The following is an 18,224-nucleotide window of genomic DNA, read 5'->3' as shown; positions in this document are numbered from 1 at the left end:
CCACGTGGCCTGGGGGTTTCAGCTACCGCTGCGATCTCAAGGGTGGCACCCCAGGCAAAACGTATGAAAGTCTGTAATTAAATACCTGCTTAGGTTTCAGAATTCAAGGTTGGAATGTGAATCTAACACTGTGACAAAGTGTTAGATTCTCAATGTAGAAAGGAATACTGGAAGTTTGGCTGAGGAGGTGTGCTGTCCTGTTAGAATAATTTTCTTCCTAAAAATTCAGTATTTCCTTGCAAAAAAGGAATATTAAAAAGAAAGACTAAAGAGTTTTGACAAAGATGATGACAGTTAGAGCTTTTGTACAGTCCAGGGAGTTCTACGGCAGAAGATTATTCATTCTGCTGTAATTCTCCTTAGTGGTGCCTACATTTATTGGCTTAGTGTACATGCCGGTTGAGGAAAGATTTTTTGTTTTGTTTTGATGTTTGTTCGATCTTTGCACCTTCTGTTTTTGAAAATGATCAGCATTCTAGGCCAATGCTTTCTACAGAGTAACAAAGTACATTGCAAAGACCCAGCTATATCTTTCCAAAAGAGTTGGCCGTTCAAACACAATGTTCCAGAATTGTCCGTCTGTCTTACTTGATGTCTTCCTCAGCCTGCTCCTCCTCCTTTCTGAATTGCATGATGATGTAAAATTTTTTTTTAAGGATAACATCAAAGAAGCCTGTATGCATGTCAATCCCACAGTGATACTTAGCACATTGCTAGCATTTCTCTTATGTAAATGTAAGAGAATCGCTGTTTGAGAAAAGCTGCTACAAAGCAGGTAGTGATTTAATGAAAAGCACAAAGATTGAAAGGGGTTTGCCGGAGCCCTGTGTGATGTGAATGTTAAGAAGCCCATTCACGTCATCAGCTTCCCTGCTGTACTTTCTATTCTCCCTCCTTTTTCAAGCCAACTTGAATACAGGGCACTGCGTGCTAAGGAAAACCTTAAACTAAATGTGTGATCAGTCTAGCCACAATCAATGCAGCACAGTTAATCATTTTTATTAACTGAATTAGCTTTTCTTTTTTTGCTGTATCTGCATCTCTTTTGAGACTGGAGCATGTAAGATGATATATTTAGAATGTAGTTACTTTTGGAAAACTCCATTTATACACTCAAAAGAAAAAACAAGTTTATTCTTTCTAAGAGGAATGTTCAGGAAGTATATATTTAAATAACAAAAGCATATGTCTAATGCATAGTTTAACTTGCAAGTTTAGCTCTGAGGATCTGACTCTTCTCTTGAAGCAGTGAAAATGTGAACTAATGCAGCTGAAAAAAAAATTTACTAAAACTGTAAAATCCCTATTAAATAAGAGTTTGGTGGAGTCAAGGAATTCCTGCTTGAATCAGTAGTGGGATAACAGCCAAGCTAAGCCTATAGGTGTCTGGAGGTACACAGGAACAGACAAATGATCACCGCAAGAGCTTTTTAGGTTCACAGAGCCAACACGGTTTTTGGCTCAGCGAGTCTACAAATTTTACCTTAATTCTTTTTCAAGAAAATAAAAAAGTGCCTTTGCCATTGGGGCACTTCGGTTCCACCAAACACTATTGATTTGTTGAGTTTGTTTGTTCATAGGCACAATAATGTACTAAATAGTACCATATTCTAGAAGTAGTCCCATTGATTTAAGTGGACCATTCAGTGCACGTGCTGTTGATGTCACCTGCAGGTGAACAAAATAGCTTTAATTATCCGATATGAAAAATTAAAGTGGCCTTTCCTTTACATTTAAGAAGGGAGGATTCCTTTTGTTTCTAAACTAGATTGTTTTTGTAAGCAATGCAGCATAAATCCATTAACAGCTGGATGCAGTGATTCTTAGTGAAAATGTACCAGTGATTTACATTGGTAGGAGTGATAGGAGAATGAGGCAACATATCTCTGTAAGTGTTTTTTTCCTAAATATATACTGTCTTTACTAAAAAGTCCATTGTAACTGCTGCAAAGTAAAATCGTCTAACCTGCTGCATCCTTCAAAATAAATGAAATATCGAAGATAAGCATTTAACACTGGAGAAAGTAGATGGGATAGTAAAATATTTCACTTTATTAAAATTTGTTTTGGCACCACATAATTCAGGAAATTAATGCTTTTATAGAATTTTCTGAGTTTTTAATCTAGCAGTGTTTCTTTAACGTAAGTAAATAGACTGTAGTATTTAAATGCCTTTGAATTCCAAGGGATTTGACACCCCCAAGTGTAACTTAAGCCTTTTAAAATTAATAAATATTTTATAAAAATACAGACTATATCACAGTATAATTACTTAGGATTTCTTGCCCAGTGTCTGAGAAGTTTTCTGTAATTCTTACCCACTTTTCTTGTAGAAAAACTCCATTATATCAAGAAAGGAGATATCTACCCACATACTTTTGATTTATTTTCTCTTATTCACATCTTCTTGTTTTCCTCACCATCCTTCTCAGCCTCATCCTAATGCAAATCAAGGAGCTAATTTGCATGCATTACTTTAATTTCAAGCCTGATAAGATTACATTGTTAAATACTGGTAGGATGTATTTTTACCAATAGATTTGTTTCCAGCCACATATTTCTGCAGTGGCAAATTCAGCTAAAGTCAATAGACACTGATTTCTAACTGCTATGTAGAATTTCAGATTTCTTCCTGACTGACCTGCTTAAAATAATTAGCGCTTTCCTTATGCTGAACTGACAGCTACCTGAGAAACAGCAGGCGTTCTCAATGTTAATAATGCTATGCAGCCCAAGGCTTTTTTTCTTAAATTACTAGCATAAAGAAGATTGCAGCAAGTCATATTTGTTGAATAAATTGTGAAGATGTTTTAGCTTAACAGAATCAAAGATGAAATCAAAATACACAAAAAAAGGAACAGAGAATTGATACTATATTTTCCCATAGGCTCTGGTTCACAAAGTACTTGGCTTATGATGACCAGTCTATGTGATTTTGTTTCCATACATGATTCTTGGTTAATATGTGGGCATGAATTAGTATGTGACCTATCAAAGACATCTATAAGGGTTGTTTGGCCTTAGACAAGAAAAAGGTTCTCCATCATGGCTTGAGGATCACTCAACACAGTATCATTAGGTGAAAAATCATCAGATATACGTATTACTGAATCAAGATTCATTATGTTCATGCTGCATGTACTCGTAATAAGAGGTAGTCCGTTCAGCAAAACAGGTTGCCCTCTAAGTGCACAAGGAGTGGAAAGCATGGCCACAGGAGTGACTCTCTCAAGTTAGGAGGGAAGACTCAGGGACCATGCCAGAATTGTCACCTCGTTTGCCTTTTCCCCTGTTCACTAGATTTCTTGCTGGACCACAGAAAATACAGTGGCTGTACATTATGTCACGTACCCACTTACACCTTCTAAGTATACACCTGAGCATTTGTACCAAGACTCACATCAGTACATTGGTACTAAGGAAATTCATACCAAGTCTTGACATTGCAGTGCAATACGAATCCACACATACACACATTTAGAATAGAAGACAATTTACCACACAAAAATCAGTGCAACATAAAACATTTTCTGAAAATTAGTTTTGACAATAGATGTGTAAGTTATTTTCTACTTTGAACGTGTTTCAAAATAAGTAAACTCAGTAACTTGACAAGCATTGCAAATGCTTTCAGAGCGCTGCGAGGCGTAACAGGGACAGTAAGGAGCTTTCACTGAAGAGGAAAGCACATGGAGCAGTCCTCCTGAAGGCCTCGATTCTATTATTTCAAAGACATTTTTGTTGTATTTTTGTAACAATTAGCTAATGATTCCCAACCCATATGCTTGTACCAGACGTCTGAACCTTCACAGGCCCAATCATATTTATTCCTTCAGACAAACCATTTCATGTTACTTAATAATAATAAAGATCATTATTTTAATTCTCATCACTTCAAATCTAAACACAGCAAATATGATGAATAATATGCTTCAAATTTTTCCTTGATTAATGGGCTATATGTGTGCAGAAGAACACTTCCATCTTGAAGATGTGATTTCCCCAATGAAGCCATTGCTAGCCAGATCTTCTTTCCTGAAGCAGTTTCCCTGCACTGTGGAACAATGATTGTGATTCCAAAGTGCAAGCACCCAAAATGAAAATTTATAACTTTCGTGCGCTACAGATGCTAACGGTAATAACTGCCATTTCTCTGCATTTCGCCGTGTCCCCCTGACACTTGAAATACTTATTACCTGTAAAGCTCAGAACTTCTATCTGCATCATACTTGGTTTGAACTTCTCGTATTTATTTCAGTCCCTCCCAACTCTGCTTGTCACTGTGGGCTTTCTCTTTAGCAATCCAAAAATGCCCCGAACCATGCAACAGCAGAGTTTTGTGTTGAAATACTGCTATATGGGAGACACCAGAGCCTAAAAAAAGTTATAGTCCACAATGTATATAAGGTTGCCATTACTCTTTGATAGTAAATATTGCTTTGTCCCAGGTTACTTGATCTGAAAAAGAAAAGAACCTAACAAGCAGTAGGATGCTAATAATGATCCTACCTTTACATAGTGCCTCTCATCTCAGGAGTTTTAAACTCTGTTGTAAAAGCTGTGCAAGGACAGTGCTATCCTTATCTGAAATGCCAGCTGTGGACTGAAATGTGACTGTGGTTTAAAACAGAAGTGAACCACGCAATACAAACAGTGAGAACAGACAGTGCGATCTACCTTCTGGCTTTCAACAGGAGTGGATGAGGGTACAAGTTTTAACACTGTTTTTCAAAGCATTTTGAGTGCTTTCTATCACCTCAGTCTGTTGGAAACCCAGTTTAGCTCACATTAGCATGTACTTTCATCCGCATAAAAATGGAAATGCCACCATGATGACTTGGTTCAATATGGATTTAGAAAAATGATCATTTCCTGAGTCATAAACATCATATTTACCTTTATATTAGTGTATGCATTTCCAATCTGATGTGTCGGCAAACCAGTAATATACTGTATATAAGCAGTACTTTTCACTTTCATTTACAATTGCGGTTCTGTAATTGCCTGTGTATCAGAAGTCATACCTGCATTTGCCCATAACTGCACTAGAATACTATGTCTTCTTTCAATGGATTTCTCGGTAGGTTTTTTCCAACTCCTGTTGGTATCCTCCTTGTCTGTAAGCATTTATTGATTTTTAGAGTCAAACCAATGAGTTAAAACACAGGAGCTGGAAACAGAAATTGCACAGAGGCAAAATGGAAGAGAATGAACATTGGAAATAAGCATGGCTTTAATAAACATTGCTTCTTTGCTAGCTGCTAGTTGGTTCTATCAAGAGAACTCTTGGCAGATCACTATAAATTTTAAATAAAAAAATTAGAATATACCAGTGCATGACTGTACTGTGATCTAAAGTGTCCCTCGAGAATATTTCCTAATTATACTGCTTGATCAGTTTTATTACCTTACCCAGAACAGCCAGTCTGCAAGATATACTGACACTTCTGTATAAAGAATGCTACACTGTCATAATGGTTTTATTTTTACATATTTGTATCTCATTTACTAGACTGACTTGTGGACCAGGTTTACCTGTATGCAAGATTCACTAATATGAGCTCAACTTCAGCTACCTTTAGGATATCTATTGCAGAAAGCTTAAGAACAAAACATGCTCTTCTTCTTCTGTTTTACTGTACAAGTCGTATTGACAGTCATTCCGATTGAAAGCAACACAGATGGTAGTGCATCCATAGTCTATAAATACTCTTGATTTTCTAATTTTTCAGTAAAAATCTCAGATAATGCCCCTTTCCTAAGATTATTACAGATAAAGAGATTGTGGGATGGACCTTAAGGGAAGACCACATGCTTTCTTCAAATACACAATTTCCAACAATTCTAAGGCATCACATGATTTATCATAATTTGATTTATTCATTATTATTTGATTTAATCATAACTTGATTTATCTCAGAGCACAATTGGTCATCTAGATATATAAATCAAGTTTACTGGATAATCTTGCCTACAGAAAGTGGTAAGATGACCTTCAGACATGAAATAAGCTTACCTTCAAACTCCTCTGTACTTCTTGGATGTAATTTAGAAACCTTGGGGTTTTTTAACTCTCCAAAGAACCACAGTTTCTGTTTCAAAATGTACTTTTTTAGAATAAGAAGTTGGCCAATATTTTAATATATCCACTAAATGGTTCTTTTTTTCTGAGAAATCCGTGTTCTTTCTCTGCACCAAAACCAAAAAATGCAAATTCTGCTATCATTTAGGGAACGCTTAGTCATCCAGCTTCATTACCATGTTTAGGGGATGGTAGCTGTGGAGTCGAGAAAGCCATTGGCTCCATAAGAATTAGCGATGGTCTGATAGACACATCATAATTGATTCTGGTATATCTTGAACTGCTACAAAATTGTAATTACTATTTTAGCTTTTTATGTAATTTATGAATTTTGTATATAATTGTGGCCTTCTCTTAATCATCTTAATGAAACTTTCTCAACAGCATGAGGACAGTAGTCCAAGGTGTGGCTTGCACAGATAATGTTAACTCAAGCTTGCATGAATGCCTACTAGGATTAACCGTAGATGCAATTTATTTGCTTCTGCTCTTTCACCATTGTTGTTTGCTTCATTATGAGAACAAATACAGACTGTTCCAGGATGGCATTAACACGGCTTAACAGTATGCTATAAGGTTTAATTTTGCTGGTGACATTGTCTTTTTATGTGACAGTTTACCAGTTTGCAAGCAAAAATTGAAATATTGTTTATCATTTCCCCTCAAAAGACGGGATATTAATGAGATTTGAAAGAATAAGTTTTATGAGAATTCCAGCAATTCAAATCAAGTATGACATTAGATGGCAAAAGAAAAAAAAAAAGCTCTGGGGTGAATAATTTTGTACCCCCGGCAATCAGCAGGCCAGTCTGACATTACACAGAAGAACCAGACTGCTTTGGTTCACATAGAATTTCTTCCTGGACATATGACATGGAAGCTGGAGACCTATCAAAGATGTTCACAGGATACTTAAATACCTTTGAAAACCAATGCCTTTGAAAAAATGCCAAGGGTTATGTAGAATTAATTCATTCCAAATGGCAGGATTTCTCATATATCAACATCCTTTTATTGCAAAAGTTGTTCATAAAAGAAAATGGAAATATACAAAATATTTTAAGAATAAAACATGCTATTTTGACACTAGAGGACCTCATAAAGGAGGCCTTATTAATGAATAACTACAGAACTAGCTTTAAGCACATAAAATTTATGGAATTTAACAGCAGAAAGAACATGCAAAGAGCAACCCACAATAAATAGGGGATAGGAAACCTTTTTTTCACATTCTAAGTGATATTGATGGCTTTTGGAATGATTCAGAGATTGAATTAAAACACTTCCACTGAATGATCATTTGAGCAACTTCGTTTCTAGTTAAAGTATTTCCTCACTGCTGATATGCAAATAATGATTTCTGCTACTACCACAAAAGCTATTGAGAATTTGTTCTGAGAATTATCAGAGAAACAAGAAATAGCTGATAAGATGCCCCAGTGTATCTTTCTTTCAATGCGTGATGGTTTCCTTAGCACATTTCCTAGTGGTTTTAAGTCCACTTTTGAAAGTCTTGAGAAGTGTTTTCCTCCATTTTCCTAAGAAAATTATAATTATTTAAACTTTATCTGCCTTTTTATTTCCTCTGTGAAAATTTCCTGTCTATCTAATTATGGTTATAATTTCTCTGTTTTATTATTTAGATTCATTATTTGTTGTATTCTTGATGGATCATTCACTAGTTCTTTTCATTCTCCAAAATTTATTTCTGGAAATACAGCATCTCTGAGCTACTGCACTAAGTGGATCCGTTTCTTTTTATATGACACTGAAGTAGTGAATGTTCTCAACTTCTCTATTAGTTCTGAACTTCTCTTACATTGCTCTACCTGTTCCCTTCAACTATATGATTCAAATGCAACATTGAAAGTGGTTTTTCTCTGTTTTGAATGCCTTTTTCCTCTGTAAACCATAAAGTTATTTTCTGTATAACTAAGGAAAGTTCTCAGTGTGACTTGGCAATGACCAATTAAAATCTCTTCACAATGGGCAATTAAAATCTCTCCTTAGTGTTCTGTAATTTAGGACATTTTCATTATGAGCTCATTGTTCATGCTGAGTGATCAATAACAGATGCCTACATATGTCTTTCCTGGTTTTAGGAATGTGCCTACTGCAGCGCATTCCTATCTAGTATAAGATGTTCCTATCCATTGCAAAGAATTTCATAAATAGATACCATTATTGAACTACCTCCCCCATGTCTTCCAGGGAAGCAACATTTCATAGTCTGAAAGAGAAGTTAGAAGCATCCTAGATTTTTACAGGCGATTTTGATGTAGAATCAATGAAACATCAATATATGCCCTCTTCCAGCTGCACCTTAAAGCTACCAGAAGTTGTGCTAGGCTCTTTAGGCAGGTGGTTTTCAACTTGCTCTAATTAATCTGAGGCTGTCAAAATGGTAATCCTTTATTTATAAAAGAATACTTTGATGGAATTGCACACATTTGCAACATACAGAAGCACCCTCGGTTTGCCAAGCTTGAGATCAAAACTTGCTGATATTGTCACTTCATTTCTGTTACCTGCTAATGCTTAGTACGGACATGTCTTTGTTATTTTGAAAATGAAGTTTTGAAAAAGTAGAAATATTTGCATTTCAGGACAGACAGCATGGTACAGCAGCTGAGCTTTGTGTTATTTAGCATACCACCTGAACTCTGTACTACAGGACAGCAAAAACACCATGCAGGACTGGACACTGATCGGAGAATACCAGGCAGAGGGGAGAAAAGGAATTTATCATCCCCACGTTGTTTCTTCCATTCATTTCCCCCATTGCTCTCCCTTCATTGCCTTCTCCTGGATTTTGAATACAGTTCACTTCCAAATCACTGCAACCCTCTACTCTCTGAGATATATAAGGCCAGAGCTAGATTTTTTAATGTTAATTGGATGAATTGCTTCACAATCTGATGTTTACTTTCCATCTGATTATGAAAAAGGCCAGAAACATACTGCTAGAGAATAATAGGAGTAAACAAGAGGAGAGAGACGAAAAGAGAACAGGGGAAGCTGGTGAAGAGAGACAGCTATAACATGCTTTTCATTCAAGTGATAATTGCTATGTCTGAGTTGTCAGGCTGATGACACTACTGTCTGTCTTAACTCAAACAGAGGTAGTTTTCCATGTAAACTAAAAAGCAGATGTGTCAAATTAATCCTTTCTATAGTTGTAGTAGTTTCAGTACAGTTATAGAAGACACAATTTCTGCATTAAGAACTCCTGAAATCCATAGAATTCTTCTAGGCTTTGTATGATGTTTAGAATGAAGAAGGTGGAATACGTTTGTAGGGAATAAAGCTGAATGTGTTTTGTAAAATTATTGTCTGTTACATTTTTATTTTAAACGTATCACCCACGTTATAACTAAAATGCACTACAGCCTTTTTATAATTCATTTTTACTGGAAAACAGTTGGTGGAGAATTTGAGTAGGAAAACCCAAACATTGCATTGGCCTTGAATTCTTCTGAGTGCGTCGCTATAGAACAAGGTCAACAAGGATACTTGTTAGGAGCCGTTTGAGTATTAGTTAATCAGAAATAATTTCATTTTTATTCATCACTAGAGATCTTCACAAATAGAACCTTTTTTCCTCTTTCTGAAGCCTATAATGATAACTCACTAAGCTCCATCTTTCCAACTCATCTGTCATCACTATAATGGCATCAGGGAACAGGGGAAAGTTTCGTGTTAAGCAAAAAAACTAAACTACAAAAGTAGCATTTAGAAGATATCTACAAAATTATTCTGGGGGGAGAGGATGAATGTATATTATTGCTCAGCAATATTCTATGCGTTGTAGTGTATTAAGTACAATGCTTCATTTAATAGCAACAGTGTCACTAATTTCACTAGCCGAACTACAACCCCCATTTCTGTCAGCATGGCAGGACCGCTCTTCTCAGAAAGAATGGAATTAAAAGAATAAATTCTTTCCTTTTTAGCTTTTAAACCTTTGTAGGTGTTAAAACAATTTTGCAAAACACCTCAGGACAAACTGTAACATACTTTTTACTTTCCTGGCATATGCAAGCATTGTAATATTTATTGTGCCTCATGCATTTTTTCCTTCATTACAAATAGAATGCAAGACATTAAACCTGTCAGAAAGAGATGTATGGAAATTTCATTAGGTGGAAATATTTCTTTACTCAAGCACATGAAGCGTCCATCTGACCCATAGTGTACAGTTAGGAGACTACCTTGAGGACAGACCCAGAAAGCATGCAACTGCCTTCCCGCTGGCTTTGAGACGTAGGAACTGGAACTGAAACTGAACTTTGCCTGACACTCCACCATCTAGACAGTGTTTTTCTGGCATGCACTCTAATGCTATTCATAATGTATTTTTTTGCAAAGTATAATGTTTCTAAAACTGCTTTCCAACTTAGGTAGCCAGGAATACTGTAACACTGAGATGTTCTGCTATTTTTCTAAGAAATACACATTTTATAAACTTGTAAAAGTAACTCTGAGGTGTTGCACGCAGAGTTCTCAATGTTATGGTACATGTGTTGGTGTCATTCCTGCCAAAGCAAGGAAAAATTTAGAATCAGGAATTAGGAGGGCAAGAAAGTGTTGTCAGGATTATGTCTGGGAAGAAACCATGAAAGTATATTATTGCTCAGCAGGATCCAGTAGCTTTGCAGTTTCTTGACATACAGTGCCTCATTTAATGTGATCTGAAAGTGTCATCCACAGGATCCAATTTATTCTGAATTTTGCCTCATAATATGATAAATTTTGAAATAATGGAGATCTGGAGAAGCTTGATCTCTTCTGAATTTGCATTGCCAGTCTGTTCTCCCAGTAGTGGTCAGAATTTGAAGTTGGGGATCTCGCATAATGTGTCTTAAGAACATATGGTAAGGTTACAAGATACAGCAATGCATGACAATTGTGTCTGGCTGCCCATATTAAGGTTCAAGACAATAAAATAAATTTCTTTACATAATGACCTGGAAGATTAGTTTACGCTTGATAAATGTGACTTGAGAGACATTCATTCAGCTCAGACTTTTCTCTGCAAGCAGAATTACATTTATTTAAAAGGTCTGAATGTATCTGTGTTATAGATAGGGAAATTTTAGAACATATCCCTAAATCTCCAGATAATGAATATAGACCATTAAATTGCTAAAGGTTGCTGAAATCTTTTATGGAGATAGTGCTAATCCAGTTGGTTCTTGGAAGATATATAGACCAGTTTTTAACTGGTCTTCAAAAAGGTCCTAGTAAACTGGGGTCATGGTGATAGGGATACAGAAATACCTTGGCCAAATAATTTCCATCAAATATTACAGCTAGACTTGATATATGGAGGTTTTTGTACAATACTCTACTCAGCTTGTAGGCCAGCTTGCCATGACACTAAATATGGTTGTGTCATTACTGGGAAGGCAGAAAATGGAGTAATGGGCTCAGCAAAGCGTTTTGTTGTCTGTCCAGGCTGCCAGTGGTGCACAGGTTCAATTAAAAGTGATGATAGTTAAAGCCTTGAGGGTACTGGGTCTTAGTTATCTTGCCAGTCTTCTGAGCTCTGTATATCTTAACCTCTTAGGTTGAAAGGAATGGGGCTTTTGTAAAGTGTTAGTAAAAGTGGCATGGGTATATATTTGCTTCTGTTGCTGAAACCCTGATGAATACCATGTCTTCTGCTCTCAGGAGGCTATGCTGTTAGCTTCTTATACAATACAACATTAAGATTTTTGAACTTAGACATTTGGAACAGAGTGCTGATTTGATCTTGAATATTTTGTCTCTGACTTGGTTTTGCTAGGCTTTCACTAGAGTTAAATATTTTTCCTGCTATGTCTAAACATTATACATATACCTTTATTACATACAATTTATAGTCAATATTGACTGCATCTGCTTTCATTTTCCATGTGTACCATAGGTGATAAAAAAAAGCACGACATGCTTGCCAGGTCTTTTGGCCAGTAACTTTTATAAATATTAATTCTTAGCGATATGCAAATATTTTAGAAGAAAATGAGAATTAAAAAGAATTTAAAGAAAATCAAGACAATGGAAGATAAATTAAAAAATTAAAGAGAAAGTAAAAAATTAAAGGAAAGAGAATAAAGAAAAATCCAATGTATCCTCATATCATATTTACTCGTCATGAGAGCGACTCACCTGTGCTAGACTTCCTCTCCAAGAGACAGTGAGCTGAGATCCTGAACTTTTAGATTACAGTTTGTGTATGACTTTTTCATATTCTCTCCTAACCAAGCTGTAGTCTCCCCCCTAATCCCGTCTTCCCGTTGACATTAGTTCTCAGAATATTTGAAATGCAGATTCATCCCAGGTGCCTACCTATGTCTGCAGCTAGGACAGCCTTCTCACACAGGTATTCTGGAAAATATAAACCATGAAATATCCAGAAGGAAGCTAGAGTTATAATCTCTTTGGGACCACTTCACGTGTTTCAAAGGTGAGGGTCAGACATACGCAAGAAACCATCCCAAGATCTTGTCTGAACTGGCAGAAGCCTCGAGAAGACATTAGGCCATTCTGCTGTGGACAGGCTGGGCACATAAACTGTTCCAGAGGGATGTTTGTCTGAGCTCTTCCTAGCTGTGTTCAAAACCTCCTACAAAGGAAATGGCCAAACCTGCCCAGACAGCTTATTCCAACACTTACCTGTACCTAATACTGGGAACCTGCTTCTTGAAATCTGATCTTAACCACTTATATTGCAAAGTAGTCAACTTTGAGGTGTGCTCTTCTGACCCTTTTAAAGCAATCAATTTACAACATTCAACAGAGTGGTTGTTGCCAAAATTTATCACTAAAAAGTAATACAGTCTGAAACTTGTAAGAGGAATTGGAGAGGAATTGCAGACAATTCTGATTCAGTGACTTCCTAGCGATAACGGGAAATGTGCTACTAGTGGAACACAGTAATCCAAGGGGGAGCCACAACAGTAAATTTTTCATTTCAGTTTTGAAATTGGTGAGAGTAGAAGGAAAATGATGAAACCTTTACTTTAGAACTGCTTGCAAATTCAACGTTAAATCTGAGAGCATCTCTGTTGGTGGCTCTCAGTTCTCTTCCAAACATACTTGTCTTCATAAAGAACTGAAAAGATGTTATAAAACCTACATTTTTCTAAAGAACATATGACCTGGGTTATCTACTCAAGTTTCAGATTGTATCTTGTGAAGTCAAGTTCTTGCATTATGGGATTCTAAGGTCATGAAGGAGGATCAAGAAAGCAAAGTATCATCCAGCTCAGTACCTGTAAGACTGCTTTTGCAGTAGATCATAATATTTAGCTGTGTCTCCAGTACGCTCTAAGATTTTATATATTACATTCTGTAAATAGAGGAGACTCCCTGCTTACGACATATTGCTACAGAACAGGTAGTGATCTAATGAAAAGCAAAAGAAGACTGAGAAGGGGTTTGCCGGAGCCCTGCGTGATATGAATGCTAACAAGTCCACTCACGTCATCAGCTTCCCTGCTCTCAGCTCCCTCCTCCCTCCCTCCCTTTCTGTTTTATGAGCCAGCTTGAAATCAGGGAATTACATGCTAAGGAAAACCCTTCAGCTAAACATATAATTATTCTGCACAGGATCAGTGCAGCACAGTTAATCAGTTTACCAACTGAATTAATTTTTATTTTTTCATGTCTGCATCTCCTGTTGAGAGTGGAGAAATTCTAGATTTAAAGGAGGAAAAATGGGTTGCAGTTGTGAAATGAGTGTCTGAAGCTGAGCATTCATTATGAGAGAAACCTCCACTGCAGGCTGTTTTGGCAGACAAACCTTACTGTCAGTCCCCAAGACTTTGAATAACTGACTTCATGTGGCGTTATTACTTACAGGTACTTAAGAAATAACTGTCTTCCTATTTTAATTTTCAGCTGTTTAATAACATTCCATTCTCTGGAAGTCACAGCTTTTCATTGCATTGTATTTCATTTCATTGGATTGTTTTGAAAAGTTAGTATTTATTTGGACAGAGGTGTCACTTCACTGTAAATGAGTTCACATTTTAAATGACCTACTTGTAAACCGCTTCACTTAGGAAGTACAAAATCTTAAATGCTGTTATTTGTAAAAGTACAGAGAATACCTTTTAGATTCTACTTACAATGAAAACACAAACTATCATGCTTTTATTAATTCTAAGTGCAAATAAGAGTCAGGAGTAAGACATCATACCTCCCCTCTGCCCCCTCAAACCCCCCAAATTCTGTACGGGATTACCTTCCATAGTGCATGCATACATATTAAAATAGATGGCCTTTGGTTTAGGGGTGCTCACTCTGACGATGTGTTTGCAACTGCAAAGTGTCACCGAGTTTCACGGTAAGTGCAGGGGTTCCTGGGCCAAAAAGCATTCAACGTCTCCAGGTAGAAGCATTACAGATGTAAATATTGAAGTGTAGTTTGTCATTTGCTCACATTAGTATGTTAAAATTAATCAAAGGAAAAACTGACCAAATTTGAAAACTACTCTGATTCTTAACATACTTGCAAGCTTGATGGGTAATATTTTTTTTCCAACAGTGCCACAATGGAATTTGAGCAAGGCAAAGTTCTTTCTCTCAAAGTACCTTTTGGGTCCACAGTACATATCCTCAGGAAAACATTTAAGTTATGTAAGAAATGGGTACATACCAGGAGAAATACTTGCTCGTTTTCTGAAGTGAGAATCATTTAGAGAAATTTAAAATTTTGGAAAATTTGGGGAAAAAAAGAATAGTGACTGCAACCTGTTGTTAAAAAATCTTCACAATTAATTTTTTCTGCTCCTTTGAAAACTTTCTTTTTAACCCCAGTGCCTTCTGCTGTGTATTTGCTAAACTTTACAAATTTTTTTTGTATAAAGACAATTTCTTTAACACAAAGGTGCCTAGAGTCTTAACTTCGAGATCCTCTGTAAGCCTCAAGAATCATTTTATAAAGACTTGCATGGCCTTTTCAGGTTGTCCACGCCATCAGATGCAGTTCCCAAGTTGAATTCCAGTTGAATGCGTTCCCGAGAAAGGAACTGTGGATGAATGCAGGATGCCAACTTGTCATAACAATGTTCCTTAAAGCCTACCAGTTTTCACTTTTTTGGCAAGTGACATTTCCTTAAGGAAAAGGACAGACGGGTGTCTCCTCTTGGTTGGGGCGTAGGCTACAGGTGCTTCTGATAATAGAACACTGTAACCAGGACGCATTCTGGGTAGCCAGGTCTCAGACTGTTACCATTATTTTTGTGGCTTTCTTCCATCTTCTCTTCAATTATTTGATGTTGCTGGTACTTACTGCTAATTAATTTCAAAACTAACAGTTTTTAAAAGTAAGTTACGATAGCTTAAATAATTGTGATAAATTCAAGTTAAAAAGACATATTACTATCATTTCCCTGTGAAATGTTATAATTTACAACTTTTACAAATAAAGCTAATTGACTACATATTTTTAAGCCAAAAAAAGGTATATTGCACTTGCAATATTTGTTACACTGTTTATTAACGTGTTGTTTTCTATAGCAAAGATAATATTCCACATTCATAACGTAGTAATTTTTCTAAAATGTCTTTACTATATCTTTTAGTGCTGTCAAAGTGTACCTTTTAGTATAGAAGACGTACACAAAAGTTACCTTATCACTTGAATATTACTACCCATGCAGCCCTTTAACCTCTCTAATGCATTCATAGCTATTTAGCAGAATGACTATAGCTAATGGAGCTGACATCATACAGAATATAAGTAAATTACAGGTAAACAGTGGCCACAATTGGGCAATTTTTGTAAAGTAAGGGCTTTACAAGTAGTTTTAAACTAATTCTGGTATGCTTCCACTCGTGTATGTTAGGTCTTTTCTTTGGCTACAGCTGAAGTATGCATTTATAAAGGTATACACCGGGATAAAAAAATGGGCTTGTAATAGTAGCATGGTAAAAATGGACAAATGTGCAACTTTACTGTTTGTGGATCTGTAGCCCTCATGTTACCAAGGAAGATACCTATCTCGTGAGTACTTCAATGTTCGTTGCATTATACTTATTTATGCTTAAGCCCAGAGGCACACAACTGACAATACTGTCTATTCCAGACGTCCCTACAGATGCATTATGCAGCCTTTGTATAGAAATTTAACCGTCAGGCAACTCCATACATTTAAAAACCTTTTGTTTGTATGACCTTCTTGCTTCCCATGGTATGCACTACACGTTATGGATTAATGTTACCCAAGATGTAATTAGTTTACATCAAAAAGGATAAAAAAGTAGCAGGAAGTATTTTTAAATTTAGCAACAAGTATTATACACACTTTGACATTTAATTTACATTATAATTCAAGTAATGAGTTAAAATAGCATAACGATCTGTCCACTTTTTAAATCTTTTACGTACTGAAAATAAAGGTGTGGATCAGAAAACTCTCCTCTGCACGTACGTTAGGAATTGCTTTCAAGTAATGACATTGGAGTATGGGAATCAATCCTGTATCTAATGGTTTCGGGATCCATCCAACGACCTGCTTAAGACCTCCCAATTAACCTGAGTTCACAAACACCTCAGAAACAAACTACATACATTCCCTTAGATACCATTAGCTTCATAATACTGTGTGCTTGCAAAAGAATAGTTTGCTTATAACTGTGGTGTGTCTGATGAGCACCTGAACAGCCCAATTTCAGTTAAGTATGGAGACGTATCTCAGCAAAATGAAATCAAAACCCTTATTAATGATAATACTTTGAAAGCTTTAAGGATATTATAGTAGGCGTCCAATTTAACCCACCAATAAGTTCAGTAATCACGTTACAGAAATTATTTCCATGAGTAACATACAAACAAAATTTGCACCTCTTCTCCTTATATAATGGAGATCCCTTGTAGCAGAAATTATTTGTCTCTAAGAAAGACAGCTGATCAGAAGCAATGTATAATAACACTAATGCATCCTACTGTGGAAATACATTTTTCCCCACTCTGGAGAAATTTTAAACACTTATCATCACAAACAATTCTTCACCCTCCCATCCAACCCAATCTGTTTGCAGCACAGCCAAGCATTGTAAGGCAAAACATGTCACAGCTTATGGCTGTGTTGTGAAACTGCGAATGTGCAGGGAAATCATCATTCCTGTCAAGTTATCGGGAAGAGTTTCCCCAGCGAAGCCGTGCTCAGCCCTGCGCGTTCCCTCTGCACGCCCCACGCACGGCATGGGCTGCACTGTCCACGGTACCAGCGACGGAAGGGGACGCGGGTGCGTTAGACACGACAGCGGCACGAGCAAGAGCGGCTGGGAAGCCTGAACAAATCAGGACATGTCACTAAAGGAGCAGAATTCCTCAGTCCAGTCACCGGCACCTTATGCTCCTTGTGGTACCCTAAACTACACACAAGTGCTGCACAGCCACTGCATCAGATCACCTGATATGAGCAAAACAGACCTAATCAGGGCAAATTTAAAGCAACCAAACATAATAACATTACACTGTGCAATGCATAATGGAGCCGCGAGACACAAACACTTTATGTCTGCATTTACCAACAAATGCATTTGATCCCTACTCAGTTCTCAGCAGAAATTCCAACAACATGCTGCACAGCTTAAACAGCCTTTCTCCTCAGTCGTGTCTTTAAAAACTACTGTGCAAAGCAGCACACGGATTATTAAAACTGAATAAACTCTTCCCAAAACAAAGAATACAAGAGCAGATACGTAAATTGCGAGGATCCAAAGCACAGACAATAAATACACGGTAATAAATGATCATACCTTTCATCCAATCCACTACCTGCTTGGGCGTCCACTTGCTAATAGGTTCCATAACGAGAGCCATCATCAGATCACTTTATCATTCACACCAAAATCAGAAAAAGGAGAGGAAAAAAAAATGTATCAGAGCATGGCTGGGCTAAGAGAGCTGTAGGATTTTACAGTGCAGTCCAAAGAGAAGATGATGCTTTGTCCCTCCAGGTTTCCCCTGCACTGATTCAGTAATGTATAAAATTACACTGCTTGATCAGCTCTGGCACCTCCCCCACTGCACACAGCCTGCAACACACTGGAGCACCGAGCCAGGAAATGGTGCAGTACGTATAGACTTACTCACAAAAGCCTCTACCCAGTGATCTACTTATTAGACTGGCACAAATATAAAATT

At 36.8% G+C, this 18,224-nt stretch overlaps 1 protein-coding gene across 1 annotated transcript in view; it reads right to left on the bottom strand.

Annotated features, from left to right (window-relative positions):
* The window catches only part of LOC103906244 (connector enhancer of kinase suppressor of ras 2), a 217,434-nt gene extending 199,531 nt beyond the window's left edge, over positions 1 to 17,903 (bottom strand). Inside the window, exon 1 of the mRNA XM_019474318.1 lies at positions 17,837 to 17,903. Coding sequence (XP_019329863.1) covers positions 17,837 to 17,903 — 67 coding nt within the window. The remainder of the gene's footprint in view (positions 1 to 17,836) is intronic.
* Between the last annotated feature and the right edge of the window lie 321 nt (positions 17,904 to 18,224).

The sequence above is a fragment of the Aptenodytes forsteri genome, unplaced genomic scaffold (genome assembly GCF_000699145.1).
Source record: "Aptenodytes forsteri isolate BGI_AS27 unplaced genomic scaffold, ASM69914v1 Scaffold72, whole genome shotgun sequence".
Taxonomy (NCBI): Eukaryota; Metazoa; Chordata; class Aves; order Sphenisciformes; family Spheniscidae; genus Aptenodytes; species Aptenodytes forsteri.
Note: the sequence above shows the minus strand (reverse complement) of the source record. Positions and strands in the feature narration are given on the sequence as shown.